At 46.1% G+C, this 18505-nt stretch overlaps 1 protein-coding gene across 2 annotated transcripts in view; it reads left to right on the top strand.

The window, feature by feature from the left end:
• Positions 1-6496: 6496 nt before the first annotated feature.
• CHST11 (carbohydrate sulfotransferase 11) overlaps positions 6497-18505 on the top strand; it is a 551611-nt gene continuing 539602 nt past the window's right edge. Inside the window, exon 1 of one of the 2 annotated variants that reach the window (XM_085653259.1) lies at positions 6497-7919. In XM_085653259.1, coding sequence (XP_085509385.1) covers positions 7802-7919 — 118 coding nt within the window. In that variant the 5' untranslated portion in view covers positions 6497-7801. The remainder of the gene's footprint in view (positions 7920-18505) is intronic. The other variant, XM_085653260.1, reaches the window with a different exon arrangement.

Genomic DNA, 18505 nt, shown 5'->3' on the forward strand with positions numbered 1-18505 from the left:
ACTGAGCTCCAATCCACCCCATCAGATGCCCCAGAGAGCCCCGTCAAACAGGCACTCGAGGCTGCTAAACCTACAAAAAGGGAAAGAAAACGTGCAAGAAAAGCTCGCCCTAAAAACAACAAACAATCTAGCACAGTTACGGAAAACCTTTTTCCGCTATTCATAGCAAAAGCATCTAGGGAAAATAAAAATAAAAAGAATGCTCTCTTCCCGTACCGGGTGGTCAGTTCTGCAAGTGATCAATCTCAAGACCACCAGCTGCCCAACCAAATGCAACAGGGCTCGAGTCAATCCCCTTTACCTCAAACCTCTCCTCAAACCACTCAAGGGGCCAGAATCTCCAACCCTAAGGATAAAAGAGATCAAAAAGATACCTCACCAGGCCAAGCCCAAGGATTAAAAACAGGAGGGAATAAAGGAATAGGTCAAGTAAAGTCCACGCATACTTTGGGAAATAATATTCCGGGGAGAGGCAAAAGTCAGAGTATTCATCAACGCGAACCACAACAAGACGAAAGAATCAAAGAGTCAGTACTGGAAAACCACAACTTTCTTTCTGCAAAAACGTTGGTTCAGCCAACTCCGCACAAGCCTGAAATCGAGCCAAAACTAATCGCAGTAACGATAAGGGGAAAGTCCCGCCTATGTAACCTTCTCAACCAGGACCATCGAGAGACGCAAAAAAGGAAAACATCTCAAAAAAGCCCCGGAACATCGAATCAGAGTAGAAGGGCTACATTTTCGGACCCCTCCGTGCTTGCCCCGCAACTAGATAAAAACACCCCACCGACCATAACCGAAGGCGGTAGAAAGGATAATGATCCCCGCGTGCATACCGCGCATATTCAACCAGACAAGTTCGAACTGAAACTATCGTTCACACCAGAATACTTATCAAACAGATTACAAGACACGCTAAACAGAGGAAATCTCTTGAGGCTGTTTAATGAAATCCCAGAATTAAAAGGCATCTGTTCCAGCGACCTAACCACGGTTGAATTTATTAAAACAAATGGGTCAGGAATAGAAGAGACTCTGACAACCTGGTCCTCAAAGGACCTGGTGGAAAAAATTGTATCATCTAGCGGAAGGTTCGGAGCATGGGGAATTACGTTAAAGGCTTACGAACGCCCAAGGTATCCGCACCCCCTTCTCAAAAATACAAACGAAGCAGATAGACCAGGAAAAAGTTACCTAACATGTGTACGTGGCGCACGTGCCAGCTCACCAACAGCTCCTCCCAGCACTAACAGAAATGAAACAAGAGGAAGCACCGACATTATCGAGGACAGCCCACTGGAACTCAGGGACTGGTCTTGGGTGCCTAGAATATTAAACAATAAGCACCCCTAACCAAGTAGAGTCAAGCAAAAAAATAGAGAGAAGGATGACCAACAAAGCGGAATCCGCAAGTACAGTCAACATCTCGCTTTGCTCGTGGAATATCCACGGACTCAACGACACGGGGCAAGATCAAGAAACAAAATCATTTCTGACTCAACACGATATCATCCTGCTCCAGGAAACCTGGAACCTAGCTGCAAGCTCAATCTCAGGATTTACAGATCATCACTGTATGGCAGAAAGATATTCACGCTTCGGACATCCGAGAGGGGGCCTATCAACATTCATTTCACATAAACAGAACTGGGTAATGGAAAAATTAGACACCGGGGTCAACTGGATCCAAATGACCAAAGTAAGTAGTAACCAGATGTCCAATGAAACAAACTGGCAACTTCTATTAATCAATGTTTATATCCACCCAGAGAGAAAAAAAACAGAAGGGAAAATACTCAATTTTAACCAAATTAATAACACTGGTTATTATACTACTTTGATGATTGTAATCAAGGGGTGCTTCCGAAAGGGGGCTGACTGTCAGGACAGACCCTAGAATTAATTACGGAGTAGTGCAAGTGCAAGTGCAAGTGCGAAATCTTGCTTCGGAGCAACCTACCCATGCAGCAAAAGCTGCATGGGTAGGTTGCTCCGAAGCAAGATTTCGCACTTGCACTACTCCGTAATCTATCTGATATTGCAGCTTACTTTGAAAAATCAGAGTCACACCCCCCAAAAATGGTTAACGAGCCAATCGCCATACTACAATACGCGGACGATATTGTTCTGTTGAGCCAAATGCCTATCGGCCTTCAGAGATCAATAAACAACCTTGTGGCCTACCTGGATAAGGAACAACTTGAGTTAAATAAAGAGAAAACAAAAATAGTGCGCCTAGTGGATCGCAAGAAACTCAAGTTCAAGTGGACGGCTAAGGGGGCAACTGTTGAAGAAGTAAGTTCATATAAATATCTGGGTGTAATAATTGGGCAGGGTGCAACCCACAAAGAACATAAACTGGCTCTAACAGCAAAGGCACACTCATTAATCTATGCATATAAACTACTTCGCAAAAAGATGGACTGCCCTAACCTCTCTCACTTACTTAAAGTAATGGCCGCCCAAATACAACCTAGTTTGTCCTACGGCTTGGCTCCATGGTGCGGCAACGAAGCGCACATACTGAACATACTGCAGACAAAGATCTATAAAGCAGTCTTTGACTTGCCCAAATCTGCCTCGCCCGCGCAGGTCAGATTGCAATTTGGCCTCCAGCACCAGAAATTTCGAGGAATGAGCTGTTTTATTAAACTGTGCCACACGCTCCGCTCTTCTGACCAGGAAACCTTAAATAGATTATGCTGGGAAGAAATTAAGCTCCAGGGGGATCTAGTAACTTCGAATTCCTGGGGAAACTTTCTGAGAAAGTCCCTGGCTGAGATGGACCTACAAACAGCATGGGCCAACAGGTTGGACAGAGGAAGCTTTTGCAAAATAGTAAATAGCGCTGCCAAAAAGAAATCCTTGTGGGCAGACAAACAAGAGCTCTCCAAGCGGCGGCACGGGTGGACAGTTTTAAATTCCTATAGATTTTGAGGCCACAACCATATTTGTCCGCCCATTTCAGCTCACAGTTAAAAACAAGCTTTTTAAAGTATCGAATGGGTGTGTACGAGGCAAAGGACTTATACCCACAGTGGAAAACGCCATTTAAAACAGAGTCCTGTAGACTATGTGGTACTAAAAAGGAAACTTTAATACATCTAATATGTGCCTGTGCAGCCGTTTTGGACCAAAGGAGACGGTATTTAAAATCTATTTTTAACACGTTGAATATTCGTTCCAGCAGGCAAGCGGTGATTCGCTGGCTAGAGGGTTCATCGTCTATATTAGCATGAAGTGGAACTAAATACATGAATCTAGTCAGTAGACTTTTACAGCAAACGGAGGGAGATCCTAAATAACATGAACCTAACGAGATGACCAGCAGTCTCCTTGGATTTTTTGTTTTTTATAGCTCCAAGTAAAAGTTACCAATGTATGTGTTTTTTAAACCCAATTTTTACTGATAAGAGATGTGGATTTTATTCTGAACAACAAGGCTTAGCTCACTGTATCATTTATTTGTTCTGGGGGGGGGGCGGTTGTAATAATTTTAAGTAATCAAACAATAAAAACGAATTGAATTGAAATTGATAGGACCATTAAAGATTCCAGGTGAGTTGATGATGAATTTTGCTGCCAAACGTTATAGCCTGTGTCAGATAACTCAGCAGGAGTGATAGCCTGTTATTCTTCCCCAATCTCGCAGCCCCTGCTGCCTTTATCACTTGCGCCCCGCTCTAATATGTCAATGCTACCTTCATTAGCACATTCAATCCAGTTATTTTGGCTTTGTCGGTGCTTAAATTGCTTAAATTGAGAATGTACAGAATCTCTGAGTGGTGAGATACCTTACATAGGCTACAGGCAGCCACGGCCCGTGCAGGTGAGAGCAGTGGGGCCAGGTTGTGGGGGGGATTCGACAGACGACTAGGAAGGAAAATTAAATAAATAATTAATTTTCCCTCAGCGTTGTCTGTCGAAATCCCCCTCCACCGGGCTCCACCGCTGTTACCTGCACAGGCTGCGGCTAGCTACAGGTAACCTACATATTTGTCCATCACTTCCAAAACCGTCTTTTTAAGAAGGAGTCTGGGCAACAGTGCAGCACCTTATGGTGTCTGGATAGGCCTTCTGCCATACCTTGTGTGTCACCAACCAACAGTGGCTATTCAAATGGCACAATATACATAGGGGGTGTGAAAGGACAGTGAGTGATGGAGGGAATGTTAGGCATGCTGCTTCCTGGCACGAGATAGAAAAGTCTAGGTGTGGCTGTTGTTGCCCAGATATGAATTTACCTGGAAAAAATAAAAAGACAAGAGGCGTTTGGTAAAACAGGAACAAGTTAGTTTAATTAAAAGCAGGGGCTGGAAGTGCATCAACAGAGGCGCATCTGAAGACAGTCCAATGCACAGAAGTTTTGCCCGATCAGCTATACAGTTTGTGGGGTACAATAAAATGATTTCTCATTCCTAGAGAGCATATGGGCCCAGGCCTTGTTATGAATCATGAATGCAACCATCTGATAATGAGGACACAGGTGGCTCTTGACTTTGGGGCGAGCTAGTGTGAGCCAGTGTGTATGCGTCCAGATGTCCGGCATGGGGAACACACGATCACTATGTGTGGTATGCATGCTGGGTCCTGATTGGCTGAGTGTTCCTGACTACATGTGGTAGCTAACTTTGTGGCATTTTGAGAATGTGTGCCTTTGGCCAAACGTGTTTTATTGGGCCAATTTCCTCAGACCTGTTTGTGGTGTCACTGCCTATCTGTGGGATCGATCAGGGGTTTCGCTGGTTGCGTGTTTGTCTTGGGCTGAATGTAACCCCACCTGTGACCTAACAATTGGTGAGCCTGGGTTGAGTCTCAGGGCCTGTCTGACCACGTATCTCTGACTCTGTGTTGATGGGGAGATAATCTTGGGTGAATTGGACAGCAATAATACGAGTTTGTTATTGCATGTACATCAAACATGACAGTCATTGATATCAAATTTACCAACATTCTCATTATTATGCATACAGTCATCATGGCAGATATATTGACATTATTTTTACTGGCATTGACATTGTTATGCGTGCATAGTTTATGACGTACATCGACATTGCATTTATTAGTATTGCTGCTCTTGTGCATGCGTATCTCATGGTGTACGTTGACGTCTCATTCACGGATATTACCACTGTTCCGCTCTATGTTGTGCCTGCTCAGGCTTCTGCTTGCTCTGTAATGTGCTTTAACAGAACGTTTCACAACTGAGAAGAGACCCTGCTTAGCAAGAGACAAAGAGGCTGTATCTACAAATTGACTGGTACAAGTGACAAAACCTGAGAGTGGTGGGAAGTGTGAGGCCGAACCGTGTAAAGCAGCAGGACGCTACCTGCATTTGTGAAATGCTGGACAGGGAGAGGGTCAGGCCCACCACTTAGAGAACCATGACTTGCTCCCAGATCTGTTGCCCTTAGGAGCAGGCTCTGTCTGTACAGGTTTCTCAGAGGTGCCTTTGAGTACCTTCCCAGAGGTATGCTCTAGCCAAGAGCTCAAGCAAAGGCTGGGCTTGCAGCTGCAATCTGCTGCATCCAAACTGAATTGACACATAAAGCATGCATCAGAAACAAATGAATGGACGTATATGTAAGTCGACCAGGCATATATAATTAAAAAGGCTCGCTAGGTTTGTTTGGATAAATGCACATGGTTGCAGAAAGCAAACACTTCTTATTCTGAGGGAGGGAGGTGGATGTTAGGGAGTAGTAGCGAACTGTGGAATTAAAGACCGTTTTAGGCCATAGCAGGCAACGGGTCTCCCTGAAATGACTTCTTGTGGTCTATGCACCGGAAGTGCCTTAATTGTTATGTTTGTTTGTGAGGCGCCCACAGGCCTATCCAAAGGAGTAGGCCACGCCTCTCTATCGGGGTCCCTGAAGTCGAGGCCGCTTGCTGCCCTGCTGGCACCCGACAAGCCCAACATAACACAAACACTTCGAGCGTGGAGAACAAATGTAATGTTATAAACTCAACCTATGCCCTTCACATCAAGCACCCTGGGACATAACATTGCATAAGACTGCTTACATCACAGAGTGGCAGAAAGCGTAACGTAACATAAAATAACAGAAATTGATTAGTAACATAACATTAAAAAACAGAACATGGCAACATAGCCTAGCACAAAATTATAACACAATATAAAATCACATAATGAAGATAAGCAAACATTTTTTTAATCGATTTTACTCCTGTACCTTGAGGGTGCAAACTGAGATTTAGCGCTTTGATGCGTGTTCAGGGTGGCACAAGTGCTATACAAATGCATTATGTACATTACGAATGGAAATCAGAACAAAGATGAGCGATGATGAATAATTTCCCCGACGCGCCTCTCTACCCTCCATCTGTCTTCAGGTGTTGGGACTCCCCCGCTCAGCCGCTTGCGGGGCTGTCACTGGGGGGGTGGGGGGGGGGAGCCGGGCTCCTCCATATGCCGCTGTGGGAGGGGGAGCTTGCGAGAGAAGCTTCAGTCTCCGTCCGCCCCCGCCTAGCGGTTCGCAGTGGTGGCTCCCGGGCTGTGGGAGTGAGGTGAGCTCAGAGCATCACTGGAGGAGCACCGGCCGGGGAGCATCTCTGCAGGAGCACCGGCCGGGGACGCATCGCACGGACCGGCCGGGGCGGCGGGGGCACAGAGGCTGGACACCCATCTCCAGCTCTTCTGCGACAACAGGGCTTCGCCTCCTGCATCTCTGCTCGGAGGCTAGGACCCCACCACCAAGGACGGGGCAGCAGGAGCCGCGGCGCCCGCGGGAGCCTTCACCGCCAGCTCAGTCCACCCGGAGGGGACACCGCAGCGCATCGGAGCTCCACCCGCAGGACCAGGGGGACCGCAACCACCCAGAATCACCTGCAGCGGCGGGCGAAGGCTCTGAGTCTCACCGCCGGGCAACCCAGCACAGCCTGCACCACCCTCTGGGCTCTCCTCCCTACCTTCGGTACAAGCTCCGTCCGGAGTGGGAGATTGGGCAGCACTCTCTCCGCAGCAGGAGATCCGTGCATCCCGGGAGCAGCATCCATCCCCAGCTGCTGCCAAGACCGGAGCATCCCTCACGGTCCCGCAGCTCCGTGCAGTGGATCAAGGAGGGGCGCCCTGCTGCCTCGGTGGACGCGCTAGAAGCAGGAGCAGCGCGTGTCCCTCCATCCCTTAAACCCCCACACCCCCTGAAACCACATCCCGGGACCCTCCATGCTGCCGCTCTGTTGTGCTGCGCCTCCATTGCCTGCACTCCGTTCCCTGGAGCTCATCTATTGTATCTCCCACGCCCCATCCCTAGCCAGGTACTCCCGGGACCCTCCGCTCGGACCGTCCGCTCCATAGAGCGGTCTCCCAACGCCTGAACTTTACCACCTGCACCGCCCGTGCTCTAGGCTCATACTGACAGCATCTACACCCGGGAACCCGGCTTCAGGAGCTCCGCCCCCTGAGCCCACATTCCCTGGACCTGTAACCAATTAACCCTAAACCCCCTCAGCCTCCCACCCCCTGAATCGTAACCCCCTAACCTTGATCCTGTCCACCTAGGGCCCCCGGACACTGCACTCCCCGGAACCTCCTCGCCTTCGGATTAAATCCCAGATCCTCCGGCCCTTGGACCCCACACCTGCTGGACCCTCCATCCTCGGGTTCCTCCACCCGTGGCCGCCCATCTTCTGGAGCCCCCATCGCCCCTTCCAGCGCCCTCGCCTCGGAACCCTCCATCGCGGACACGGACCCCGGATCAGCGCCCGCAGCCCTCTGTGCCTTCCCAGGCTGGAGCTCTCTTCCCACCGGGAGCCCCCGCGACCCCCGCCGGAGCCAGCCATGAAGCAAGCCCTGCTGGAGGTCATGCGCATGAACCGGGTATGCAGGATGGTGCTGGCCACCTGCCTGGGCTCCTTCGTCCTCGTCATCTTCTACTTTCAAAGTATGTTGCACCCAGGTAAGACTGGGGGGTCGGCGGGGCAGGCACAGCCAAAGGCTTCCGGGTCAGGGGGTGAGCGGTGCAACTGACACATTTTGACCTGAGGATTAGGGAACTCCGGTGGGACAGCGCAGTGAGCACAGTGATCGGATTGGCCCGGGGCGCTGGGGGCACGAGGGAGGCCGCCGGACTCCAGGGCTCGGGCAGCAGCTCAGAAATAACAGGAGGCTGCGAGGGTCTGGAGGCGGGGGGCATCTGGGACACGCTGGGACTAGCGCTTTGTGAGTCAGTAGGCGCAGCGGCACTGCGGGCCAGTAGTAGGGTGTGGAGGAGTGGAGGGACGAGGCCACTTTGGTGCCTGAATGGCCTCGCAGTCCGTCTCTGCTGGTAAAAAGGGTGAGCAGGGCTTGGGCGCTGGAAGTAACCGAAGGGTGTTGGCACCTGCGCTGGGACTTCCAAGGTGGGTTCAGAGGTGCTGAGCCTGGGGGTGTCCAGAGCCTGAAGGCCGAGGGGAGGGCGGGTGTGTTCTCCAGAGATGGAGGCAGCGGCGTTGCTTAGTTCTGCTGTCTGATAACTAGAGGTGCTGCCGAGCTCCTGGGACCCGAGGTACCGACAGGCCCTAGAGAGGCTGCCAGGCCTTAGACTACTGGGGGTCCGTGAGCTCTGGCGCCTGGGGCACTGCCCCCTCCATTCTCTGAGTTGTGATCTCTTATTGTCATAATCCCCGCCTCTGTTCACATGAGTTGTATCGTTTATTTTGAATTCTTGTAAGGTGCTGTATGTCAACCCCCATCCTACGGGGATCTTTCAATGCAGGGCCAATGTGGGGGTGCGCAAGGAAGCAGAAGGCGCAGTCGGTCATTATCTATCAGCGCAGATCTGTCTTGCCGGATGTGACCCATGCATCATGCTGTGATCTTCATGCCCATTCATTGGACATCTTGTTGGTTTTGCAAACATAAAAGTATGGCCCTGGTGCCGGAATCCCACAGTGGGGCCAGCTGTGTGGGCACAGAATCTGCTCTTGGACTTCTGACCAGAAGGAAGCTTTACCGCTCTTGCGGGTGGTGGAAAAAGCCAGTGGGTGTGGGATGGCTTTTGCCTGGCAGCAAGCGAAGGCTACCTTGACCCTTTCCCCCCCTTGTTCTCTCGCTCCATATGATTAATCTGACTTACATTGCCAACCTCTCCCCTACCAGTACCTACCTCCCTCTAGCCCTGTCCTCACCCTCAGTATGACAAGACTGCTACACGCACGCCATGTATGCACTGTGGAGCACACTGATGCCATCGGGCGCAGTCAAGCCGTATAAAATGTGAAACTAAACAGTGAGTCCATATGAGGAAGAGGCGTGTCCTTACCCTGCCTCGTCTACCTGCCCATCTGCCGTCCACTTTCTGGCCTGACTCCCTGTAAGTCACCCCCAGGACCCCTCCCACCTCAACTCTAAACTGATGGCAAGTTTTAGTAGGCCGCCAGTCATCCTGAAGGCCCCAAGTCATTGCCCAGGGGCCTCGGAGTGTTGCGGCTCTTGATAGAACACTCAAGTGTCTTGAGCTGTGATCGTGCTGTGATCAGTGGCCAGGAAAAGTGCCTTCGGGCGGCATGATACAGTGCCAGAGTTAAATGCCACGCTTGAGCTAGGTTGCATACTCCTAGGATCCTTGTAACACGGAAAGTGACATTTTACAGGGTTCAGTGTAAGCGCCCGTTCAGTAACCCAGAAAGAGCACATCAGAGGCAGAGCCAACAACCATTGCATGTTGGAGAAGCGGAGAGGGAGTCCTTTCACCGTGCGCAGGTGATGGCACGCTCTGCCGCCCCTGCATCCACTTGTTCCATGAGGTCACCATCAGGTAGAGCGCCTGACTGAGGGAAAACCCAATGAACCAGACAAGGCACATGGGAGTGAAGTTGGGACCCCCTGGGTCACAAGTACCTTTTCTTGTCTTCTCCATTGGAGCAGTGTCTAGTGCTGGACGTCTATGGAGCACTTTGTTGCTTTCTAAAGTTCCCTAGATACCTCTCCTCCAGTCTGAGATGAAGTTGGATATCATTCAAGACTGTGTGGTGTCCAGTTTTGTAAAAATCAGTAAGCAAGGCCACATGACCCGTAGGTCTCAAGAAGATGAGGACCCACCATGCCTATCCCTATATTGCTGTACCTGGGGCCATCATGCCTAGATCTGGTCCAATAAGATCCATCTGTAGTCTCACACCACCGACTAAATCCCGGTTCCCCCAGCACAGAGCCCCACTGCTCTGAAGACCATCTCTAGGCCTAGGAGGTTAATCTGTGGTTTCATAATCTCTGTCCCCACAATGCCTGGCTGTATTCCAGTAACACTGATCGCTGTCCCTATCATGCAGATATGCATTTCCATGAGTGTCAGCCCCTTTCCAAGGATGCCACGCTCTGTTTTCACAATGCTGCTCTGTTTTCACAATGCTGCTCTGTTTTCACAATGCTGTTTTTTTCATATTTTCTGATGCGGCGCTTACCTATCCTCTTGCTGTGTGAGAAGATCAAGTCTGAATGTCTTTAGTCTTTGGTGCGGCTCTTAGTGGCACGTTCTCTGCTGTTCCTTTTTGGGGATGGGTTTCATTCCATGCCTTTGTTTTTAAACAGCTCTAGTTCCTACTATTGTGGCCTCCTGCCTGCATTTTCTTTGCCTGGGGAGTTATGTGCACATTGTGTTTTCCTGGGATTCTCAATTTTCTTTTTGCTCTCGGATGCCCAGGTCCCTGCCTCTTTATTCTCAGGAGTGGGTGGGAGTTTTAATTCTGTCTCCATATTTGTAAAGCATCTTTCTTTGTCCTCTCAGTACTTAGTAGGGGTTGCACATCTTTCCTAGTTGCGTGGGGACTCTGTGCTGCCATCTCGTTGTTTATGGGCTCTGTTCTCTTTCTCATCCTTCCTGGGGGTCTGTAGTCTGTGCCTCCAGATTACTTTGAGCCTCTCTTCTCCCTTAACACTGGGAGATGCATGTGCTGTGGCTGTGTTTTTGTTCCCTCTCTTTTATCGGATTTCACTGCCTATGTCTCCTAATTATTTGGGGTGTCTGGTCTATCTCCCTGTTAGTGGTGGGATTTATATTCTATCTCCTAATAACCTGGCACTTGTTTTTTGCCTCCTCATTATCTAAGGCTCTTCCTTCTGCCTTAATGGAGGAGGAAATACACACATTTTTATATACTTGGGATTGTTCAAGAAGGACTGCACCACTCGCCTGCAGCTTTCCTTTAGCGTGCTACCTGTTCCACAAATGTCTATATCGGCGCAGATATCGACCCTCTACCCTCCGTCTTTGTGCACTAGCCAACAGCCCATTAAAATGAGAAAAATCTGTGCTTCAAATTACACTTATTTGCACCACTAGTGTGTCAGCTTGTTTATGGGTTTGATGTTTTCCATTGGAACTTGCCCTTATTTTCATGGTTTTGGGGGAAGGGAAGGAGGCGCCATTTTAAATGGAACCTAGAAAATATTGGAATTTTCCCATTACTGTCAGGCCAGTTTGTAAAAAGGACAGGGCACATGCATTACATTTTGAAAACAACAAGTATTCAATTTTTGTATTGTTTACATTGTATTTGGGTACTCTTCCCATTAATCTTAGACTTCATTATAATAATCAACGTATTTGACCTACTTACATTTTCATTGATACGCCATTATTACGGACTGTCCTCTCTTTTAATTACGTATGGACTCCCTTCTCTCCGGGGTGCAGTTATCATTAGTACAGCAGGGCCCAGCAGTGTAAGGGGCCAACTCTACTCAAAAGTAGTAGTTTTTGTTTACTACCAAACCAGTGTATGGGGCTTTTCATAGCTCGCATTAGGGCGAATAGCACTGGCGTCTCTGTCTCCTGGTTGCTTGTTTTCTTCTCTGTTTGTCTATTCATGACCCAGGTACTCTCTTGTCTACCCTCTGAATAGAAAATGGGGCGTTCTTCTCTGTTTTCTTGGTTCTTGCGGGCTCTCTCTCTTCCTTTCCATTTTTTAGGGCTCTCTTCTTTGTTTCATCATTGCTTGGAAGCTCCTTCTTTGATAACAGCACCGAAACAGAATCTTTAAAAAAACATTTTCAAACGTGTCCTTTATCCCTTTCCCGTGTTTTTCATGTTGCCATGGGATTTGTTGAAACAAAATGTTTGATTTTTATGCTGTGAAACCCTTTTTTATGTTTAAACATCGCATCCTCTGATCTTGGTCGTATATTCTTATTCAAAACTCAAATGCATCAGGCTGATGGTGAAACTGTTTCCTCTGGGTGTTAGTTCAGCAGTTTTGTTAAACTCTAGCTGTACCTAGCCTAGTGGTGAAACTGTTTCCTCCGGGTATTAAGTCGGCAGTCTTGTTAAACTCTGGCTGTACCTAGCAATGAAACTGTTTTCTCTGGGTGTTACGTCAGCAGTCCTATTAAACTCTAGGTGTACACAGTAGTGAAACTGTTTCCTCCGGGTGTTAAGTCGGGAGTCTTGTTAAACTCTGGCTGTACCTAGCAATGAAACTGTTTTCTCTGGGTGTTACGTCAGCAGTCCTATTAAACTCTAGGTGTACACAGTAGTGAAACTGTTTCCTCCGGGTGTTAAGTCGGGAGTCTTGTTAAACTCTGGTTGTACCTAGTAGTGAAACTGTTTCCTCTGGGTGTTAGGTCAGAAGTCTTTTTAAACTCTAGCTGTACCTAGTGGTGAAACTGTTTCCTCTGGGTGTTAGCTCAACAGTCTTGCTAAACCTTAGCTGAACCTATTTTTGAAACTGTTTCCTGTGGGTGTTAGGTCAGCAGTCTTGTTAAACTCTAGCTGTCCATTTTGGTGAAACAGTTTCCTCGTTATCAGCAGTCTTGTTAAACTCTAGCTGTACCTAGTGACTTATCTGTTTCCTCTAGGTGTTAGGTCGGCAGTCTTGTTAAACTCTAGTTGTCCATTTTGGTGAAACTGTTTCCTTGAGGTCCACAATCTTGTTAAACATTTGCTGTACCTAGTGGTGAAACTGTTTACTCCGGGTGTTAGATCAGCAGTCTTTTTAAACTCTAGCTGTACCTAGCGGTGAAACAGTTTTCTGTGCGTGTTTAGTCAGCAGACCTGTTAAACTCTAGCAGTGAAACTGTTTTCTGTGGGTGTTAGGTCAGCAGTCTTGTTAAACTCTAGCTGTACCTAGCAGCAAAACTGTTTTTTGCAGGTGTTAGATTAGCAGTCTTGTTAAACTCTAGCTGTACCTAGGGGTGAAAATGTTTTCTGTGGGTGTTAGATCAGCAGTCTTGTTAAACTCCAGCTGTACCTAGCGGTGAAACTGTTTCTTCTGGGTGTTAGGTCAGCAGTCTTGTTAAACTCTAGCTGCATCTAGTGGTGAAACTGTTTCTTGTGGGTGTTAGGTCAGCAGACTTATTAAACTCTAGCTGTACATAGCGGTGAAACTGTTTTCTGTGGGTGTTAGGTCAGCAGTCTTGTTAAACTCTAGCTGTACCTAGCAGTGAAACTGTTTCCTCTGGGTGTTAGGTCAGCAGTCTTGTTAAACTCTAGCTGTACCTAGCCGTGAAACTGTTTCCTCCAGTCTTGTTAAACACTAACTGTACATTGATATGAAACTTTATTTATTTCGAAGTATACCTTTGGAATTTTCATTTAAGTATATACAGCAATTACAAAATATCTGTGGGAAATTTGTGTGGGCTCCAGGTAAAGTTCGTAGAGCCATGAAATGGCTGACGCTACCGGAAGAAAGAGGAGGTCGCGGTTTGCCTGATTTTTTATGTTATTATTATATATGTTTTTTACAAAAAATGAGCTATATATTGATAGGGGAACCTCCAAAAAATGAGGCGGAAGCCCCATCTATCTTTTTTTTACTATTAGGAGAACAGGCAAAAGGTTGCCTATTAAAGGAATTAGAGGGCAACTATTACAAACATACTCGATTTAAGGTACTCGCCTCAGCATTTAAAGTTTGGAGAAACGTCAAGAAAATGATTAAATTGGGCAAAATCATATATTATACTCCTTTTGATGCTAATAAAATACTCCCCTCTGTGTTCTGGGACGATAATGCAAAGTTATGGATTAGAAAAGGGATCTCAAAAATTGGTGACTTATATGATAATAAAGCAACATTCGTAACATATGCAGAACTGGTAGACAAATATCAGCTTCCGCAGGCGTCGTTTTTTAAATATCTTCAAGTTCGCGACTTCTGTTTGAAAAATCAGTTTGAGGCTCTCCCTAATAATTTAATAGAAGGGATCTGTCTTCAAAAAAGGATTGGTCCACTCTATTCGATTTTGATGGAATATAGAGATGATGATATTCAAAAATATAACCAGTATTGGATAAATCAGCTAGGAGATCCTCAAATTGATATCGTGGAATCTTTATCCCTTGCTAAAAAAAATTGTTTGGCAGCCAATCTAAAAGCTCAAGTTTATAAAACGATCTTTAGGTTATATTATACTCCTAAACGTATGGCAACTTGGGGAGATAAATATGATGGCAAATTTTTTCGATGTGGGGGTCCGGAAGCTGATATGTTGCATATTTCTTTTAACTGTACAAAATTGTCGCACTTTTTTGTTAATGTTGAAAGATTTATGTCATTGGTACTGTCATGTCCTTTGAAGATCTCCTCTTCACTTATGATACTGGGAAGTTGTCAAAAAACATATAGTCATCCTGTTTTAAAAGAACACCGGTATTTTTTATTTCTTGCAATGACGGTTGCTCGCTTATGTATTGCAACAGAATGGCTTTCATCTGAACCCCCTACTTTTGAATTTTGGAGAGCCAAGTTGTATCGTATTTATGAAATTGAAATGAATTTGTATGCGCTAAAGGGTAATCGGAAGAAACGTATAGGAATGGTAATCTGGGGAGCCCTTACAAATTTTTTTGGTAATACCAGTACACCGTAGTATTTGTATTTGAGATTTGGTTTCTTTTTTTTCCTTTCTTTTTGGATTACAGTTATGAATGTATATATTATTGGAACTGTCATGGAAAATATAAAAAATATATATATAAAAAAAAAAAGAAACTGTTTTCTGTGGGTGTTAGGTCAGCAGTCTTGTTAAACTCTAGCTGTACCTAGCAGTGAAACTGTTTCCTCTGGGTGTTAGGTCAGCAGTCTTGTTAAACTCTAGCTGTACCTAGGCGTGAAACTGTTTCCTCTGGGTGTTAGGTCAGCAGTCTTGTCAAACACTAACTGTACATTGATATGAAACTGTTTTCTGTGGGTGTTAGGTCAGCAGACTTGTTAAACTCTAGCTGTACCTAGCGATGAAACTGTTTTCTGTGGGTGTTAGGTCAGCAGTCTTGTTTAACTCTAGCTGTATCTAGACGTGAAACTGTTTCCTCTGGGTGTTGGGTCATCAGGCATGTTAAACTCTAGCTGTACCTAGCAGTGAAACTGTTTCCTCTGGGTGTTAGGTCAGCAGTCTTGTTAAACTCTAGCTGTACCTAGCAGTGAAACTGTTTCCTCTGGGTGTTAGGTCAGCAGTCTTGTTAAACTCTAGCTGTACCTAGCCGTGAAACTGTTTCCTCTGGGTGTTAGGTCAGCAGTCTTGTTAAACTCTAACTGTACATTGCAATTAAACTGTTTTCTGTGGGTGTTAGGTCAGCAGTCTTGTTAAACTCTAGCTGTACCTAGCCGTGAAACTGTTTCCTCTGGGTGTTAGGTCAGCAGTCTTGTTAAACACTAACTGTACATTGATATGAAACTGTTTTCTGTGGGTGTTAGGTCAGCAGACTTGATACTGGGAAGTTGTCAAAAAACATATAGTCATCCTGTTTTAAAAGAACACCGGTATTTTTTATTTCTTGCAATGACGGTTGCTCGCTTATGTATTGCAACAGAATGGCTTTCATCTGAACCCCCTACTTTTGAATTTTGGAGAGCCAAGTTGTATCGTATTTATGAAATTGAAATGAATTTGTATGCGCTAAAGGGTAATCGGAAGAAACGTATAGGAATGGTAATCTGGGGAGCCCTTACAAATTTTTTTGGTAATACCAGTACACCGTAGTATTTGTATTTGAGATTTGGTTTCTTTTTTTTCCTTTCTTTTTGGATTACAGTTATGAATGTATATATTATTGGAACTGTCATGGAAAATATAAAAAATATATATATAAAAAAAAAAAGAAACTGTTTTCTGTGGGTGTTAGGTCAGCAGTCTTGTTAAACTCTAGCTGTACCTAGCAGTGAAACTGTTTCCTCTGGGTGTTAGGTCAGCAGTCTTGTTAAACTCTAGCTGTACCTAGCCGTGAAACTGTTTCCTCTGGGTGTTAGGTCAGCAGTCTTGTTAAACACTAACTGTACATTGCAATGAAACTGTTTTCTGTGGGTGTTAGGTCAGCAGACTTGTTAAACTCTAGCTGTACCTAGCAGTGAAACTGTTTCCTCTGGGTGTTGGGTCATCAGGCTTGTTAAACTCTAGCTGTATCTAGCGGTGAAACTGTTTCCTCTGGGTGTTGGGTCATCAGGCTTGTTAAACTCTAGCTGTACCTAGCAGTGAAACTGTTTCCTCTGGGTGTTAGGTCAGCAGTCTTGTTAAACTCTAGCATAGGTGAAACTGTTTCCTCTGGGTGTTGGGTCATCAGGCTTGTTAAACTCTAGCTGTACCTAGCAGTGAGACTGTTTCCTCTGGGTGTTAGGTCAGCAGTCTTGTTTAACTCTAGCTGTATCTAGCATTGAAACTGTTTCCTCTGGGTGTTAGGTCAGCAGACTTATTAAACTCTAACTGTACCTAGCAGTGAAACTGTTTTCTGTGGGTGTTAGGTCAGCAGTCCTGTTTAACTCTAGCTGTATCTAGCGGTGAAACTGTTTCCTCTGGGTGTTAGGTCAGCAGACTTGTTAAACTCTAGCTGTACCTAGCGATGAAACTGTTTTCTATGGGTGTTAGGTCAGCAGTCTTGTTTTACTCTAGCTGTATCTAGCGGTGAAACTGTTTCCTCTGGGTGTTGGGTCATCAGGCTTGTTAAACTCTAGCTGTACCTAGCAGTGAAACTGTTTCCTCTGGGTGTTAGGTCAGCAGTCTTGTTAAACTCTAGCATAGGTGAAACTGTTTCCTCTGGGTGTTAGGTCAGCAGACTTGTTAAACTCTAGCTGTACCTAGCAGTGAGACTGTTTCCTCTGGGTGTTAGGTCAGCAGTCTTGTTTAACTCTAGCTGTATCTAGAATTGAAACTGTTTCCTCTGGGTGTTAGGTCAGCAGACTTGTTAAACTCTAACTGTACCTAGCAGTGAAACTGTTTTCTGTGGGTGTTAGGTCAGCAGTCCTGTTTAACTCTAGCTGTATCTCGCGGTGAAACTGTTTCCTCTGGGTGTTAGGTCAGCAGACTTGTTAAACTCTAGCTGTACCTAGCGATGAAACTGTTTTCTGTGGGTGTTAGGTCAGCAGTCTTGTTTTACTCTAGCTGTATCTAGCGGTGAAACTGTTTCCTCTGGGTGTTGGGTCATCAGGCTTGTTAAACTCTAGCTGTACCTAGCAGTGAAACTGTTTCCTCTGGGTGTTAGGTCAGCAGTCTTGTTTAACTCTAGCTGTATCTAGCGGTGAAACTGTTTCCTCTGGGTGTTAGGTCAGCAGACTTGTTAAACTCTAGCTGTACCTAGCGATGAAACTGTTTTCTATGGGTGTTAGGTCAGCAGTCTTGTTTTACTCTAGCTGTATCTAGCGGTGAAACTGTTTCCTCTGGGTGTTGGGTCATCAGGCTTGTTAAACTCTAGCTGTACCTAGCAGTGAAACTGTTTCCTCTGGGTGTTAGGTCAGCAGTCTTGTTAAACTCTAGCATAGGTGAAACTGTTTCCTCTGGGTGTTAGGTCAGCAGACTTGTTAAACTCTAGCTGTACCTAGCAGTGAGACTGTTTCCTCTGGGTGTTAGGTCAGCAGTCTTGTTTAACTCTAGCTGTATCTAGCATTGAAACTGTTTCCTCTGGGTGTTAGGTCAGCAGACTTGTTAAACTCTAACTGTACCTAGCAGTGAAACTGTTTTCTGTGGGTGTTAGGTCAGCAGTCTTGTTTTACTCTAGCTGTATCTAGCGGTGAAACTGTTTCCTCTGGGTGTTGGGTCATCAGGCTTGTTAAACTCTAGCTGTACCTAGCGATGAAACTGTTTTCTATGGGTGTTAGGTCAGCAGTCTTGTTTTACTCTAGCTGTATCTAGCGGTGAAACTGTTTCCTCTGGGTGTTGGGTCATCAGGCTTGTTAAACTCTAGCTGTACCTAGCAGTGAAACTGTTTCCTCTGGGTGTTAGGTCAGCAGTCTTGGTTAACTCTAGCTGTATCTAGCATTGAAACTGTTTCCTCTGGGTGTTAGGTCAGCAGACTTGTTAAACTCTAGCTGTACCTAGCAGTGAGACTGTTTCCTCTGGGTGTTAGGTCAGCAGTCTTGTTTAACTCTAGCTGTATCTAGCATTGAAACTGTTTCCTCTGGGTGTTAGGTCATCAGGCATGTTAAACTCTAGCTGTACCTAGCAGTGAAACTGTTTCCTCTGGGTGTTAGGTCAGCAGTCTTGTTAAACTCTAGCTGTACCTAGCAGTGAAACTGTTTCCTCTGGGTGTTAGGTCAGCAGTCTTGTTTAACTCTAGCTGTATCTAGACGTGAAACT

Source organism: Triturus cristatus, chromosome 4_1, assembly GCF_964204655.1.
Source record: "Triturus cristatus chromosome 4_1, aTriCri1.1, whole genome shotgun sequence".
Lineage (NCBI taxonomy): Eukaryota > Metazoa > Chordata > Amphibia > Caudata > Salamandridae > Triturus > Triturus cristatus.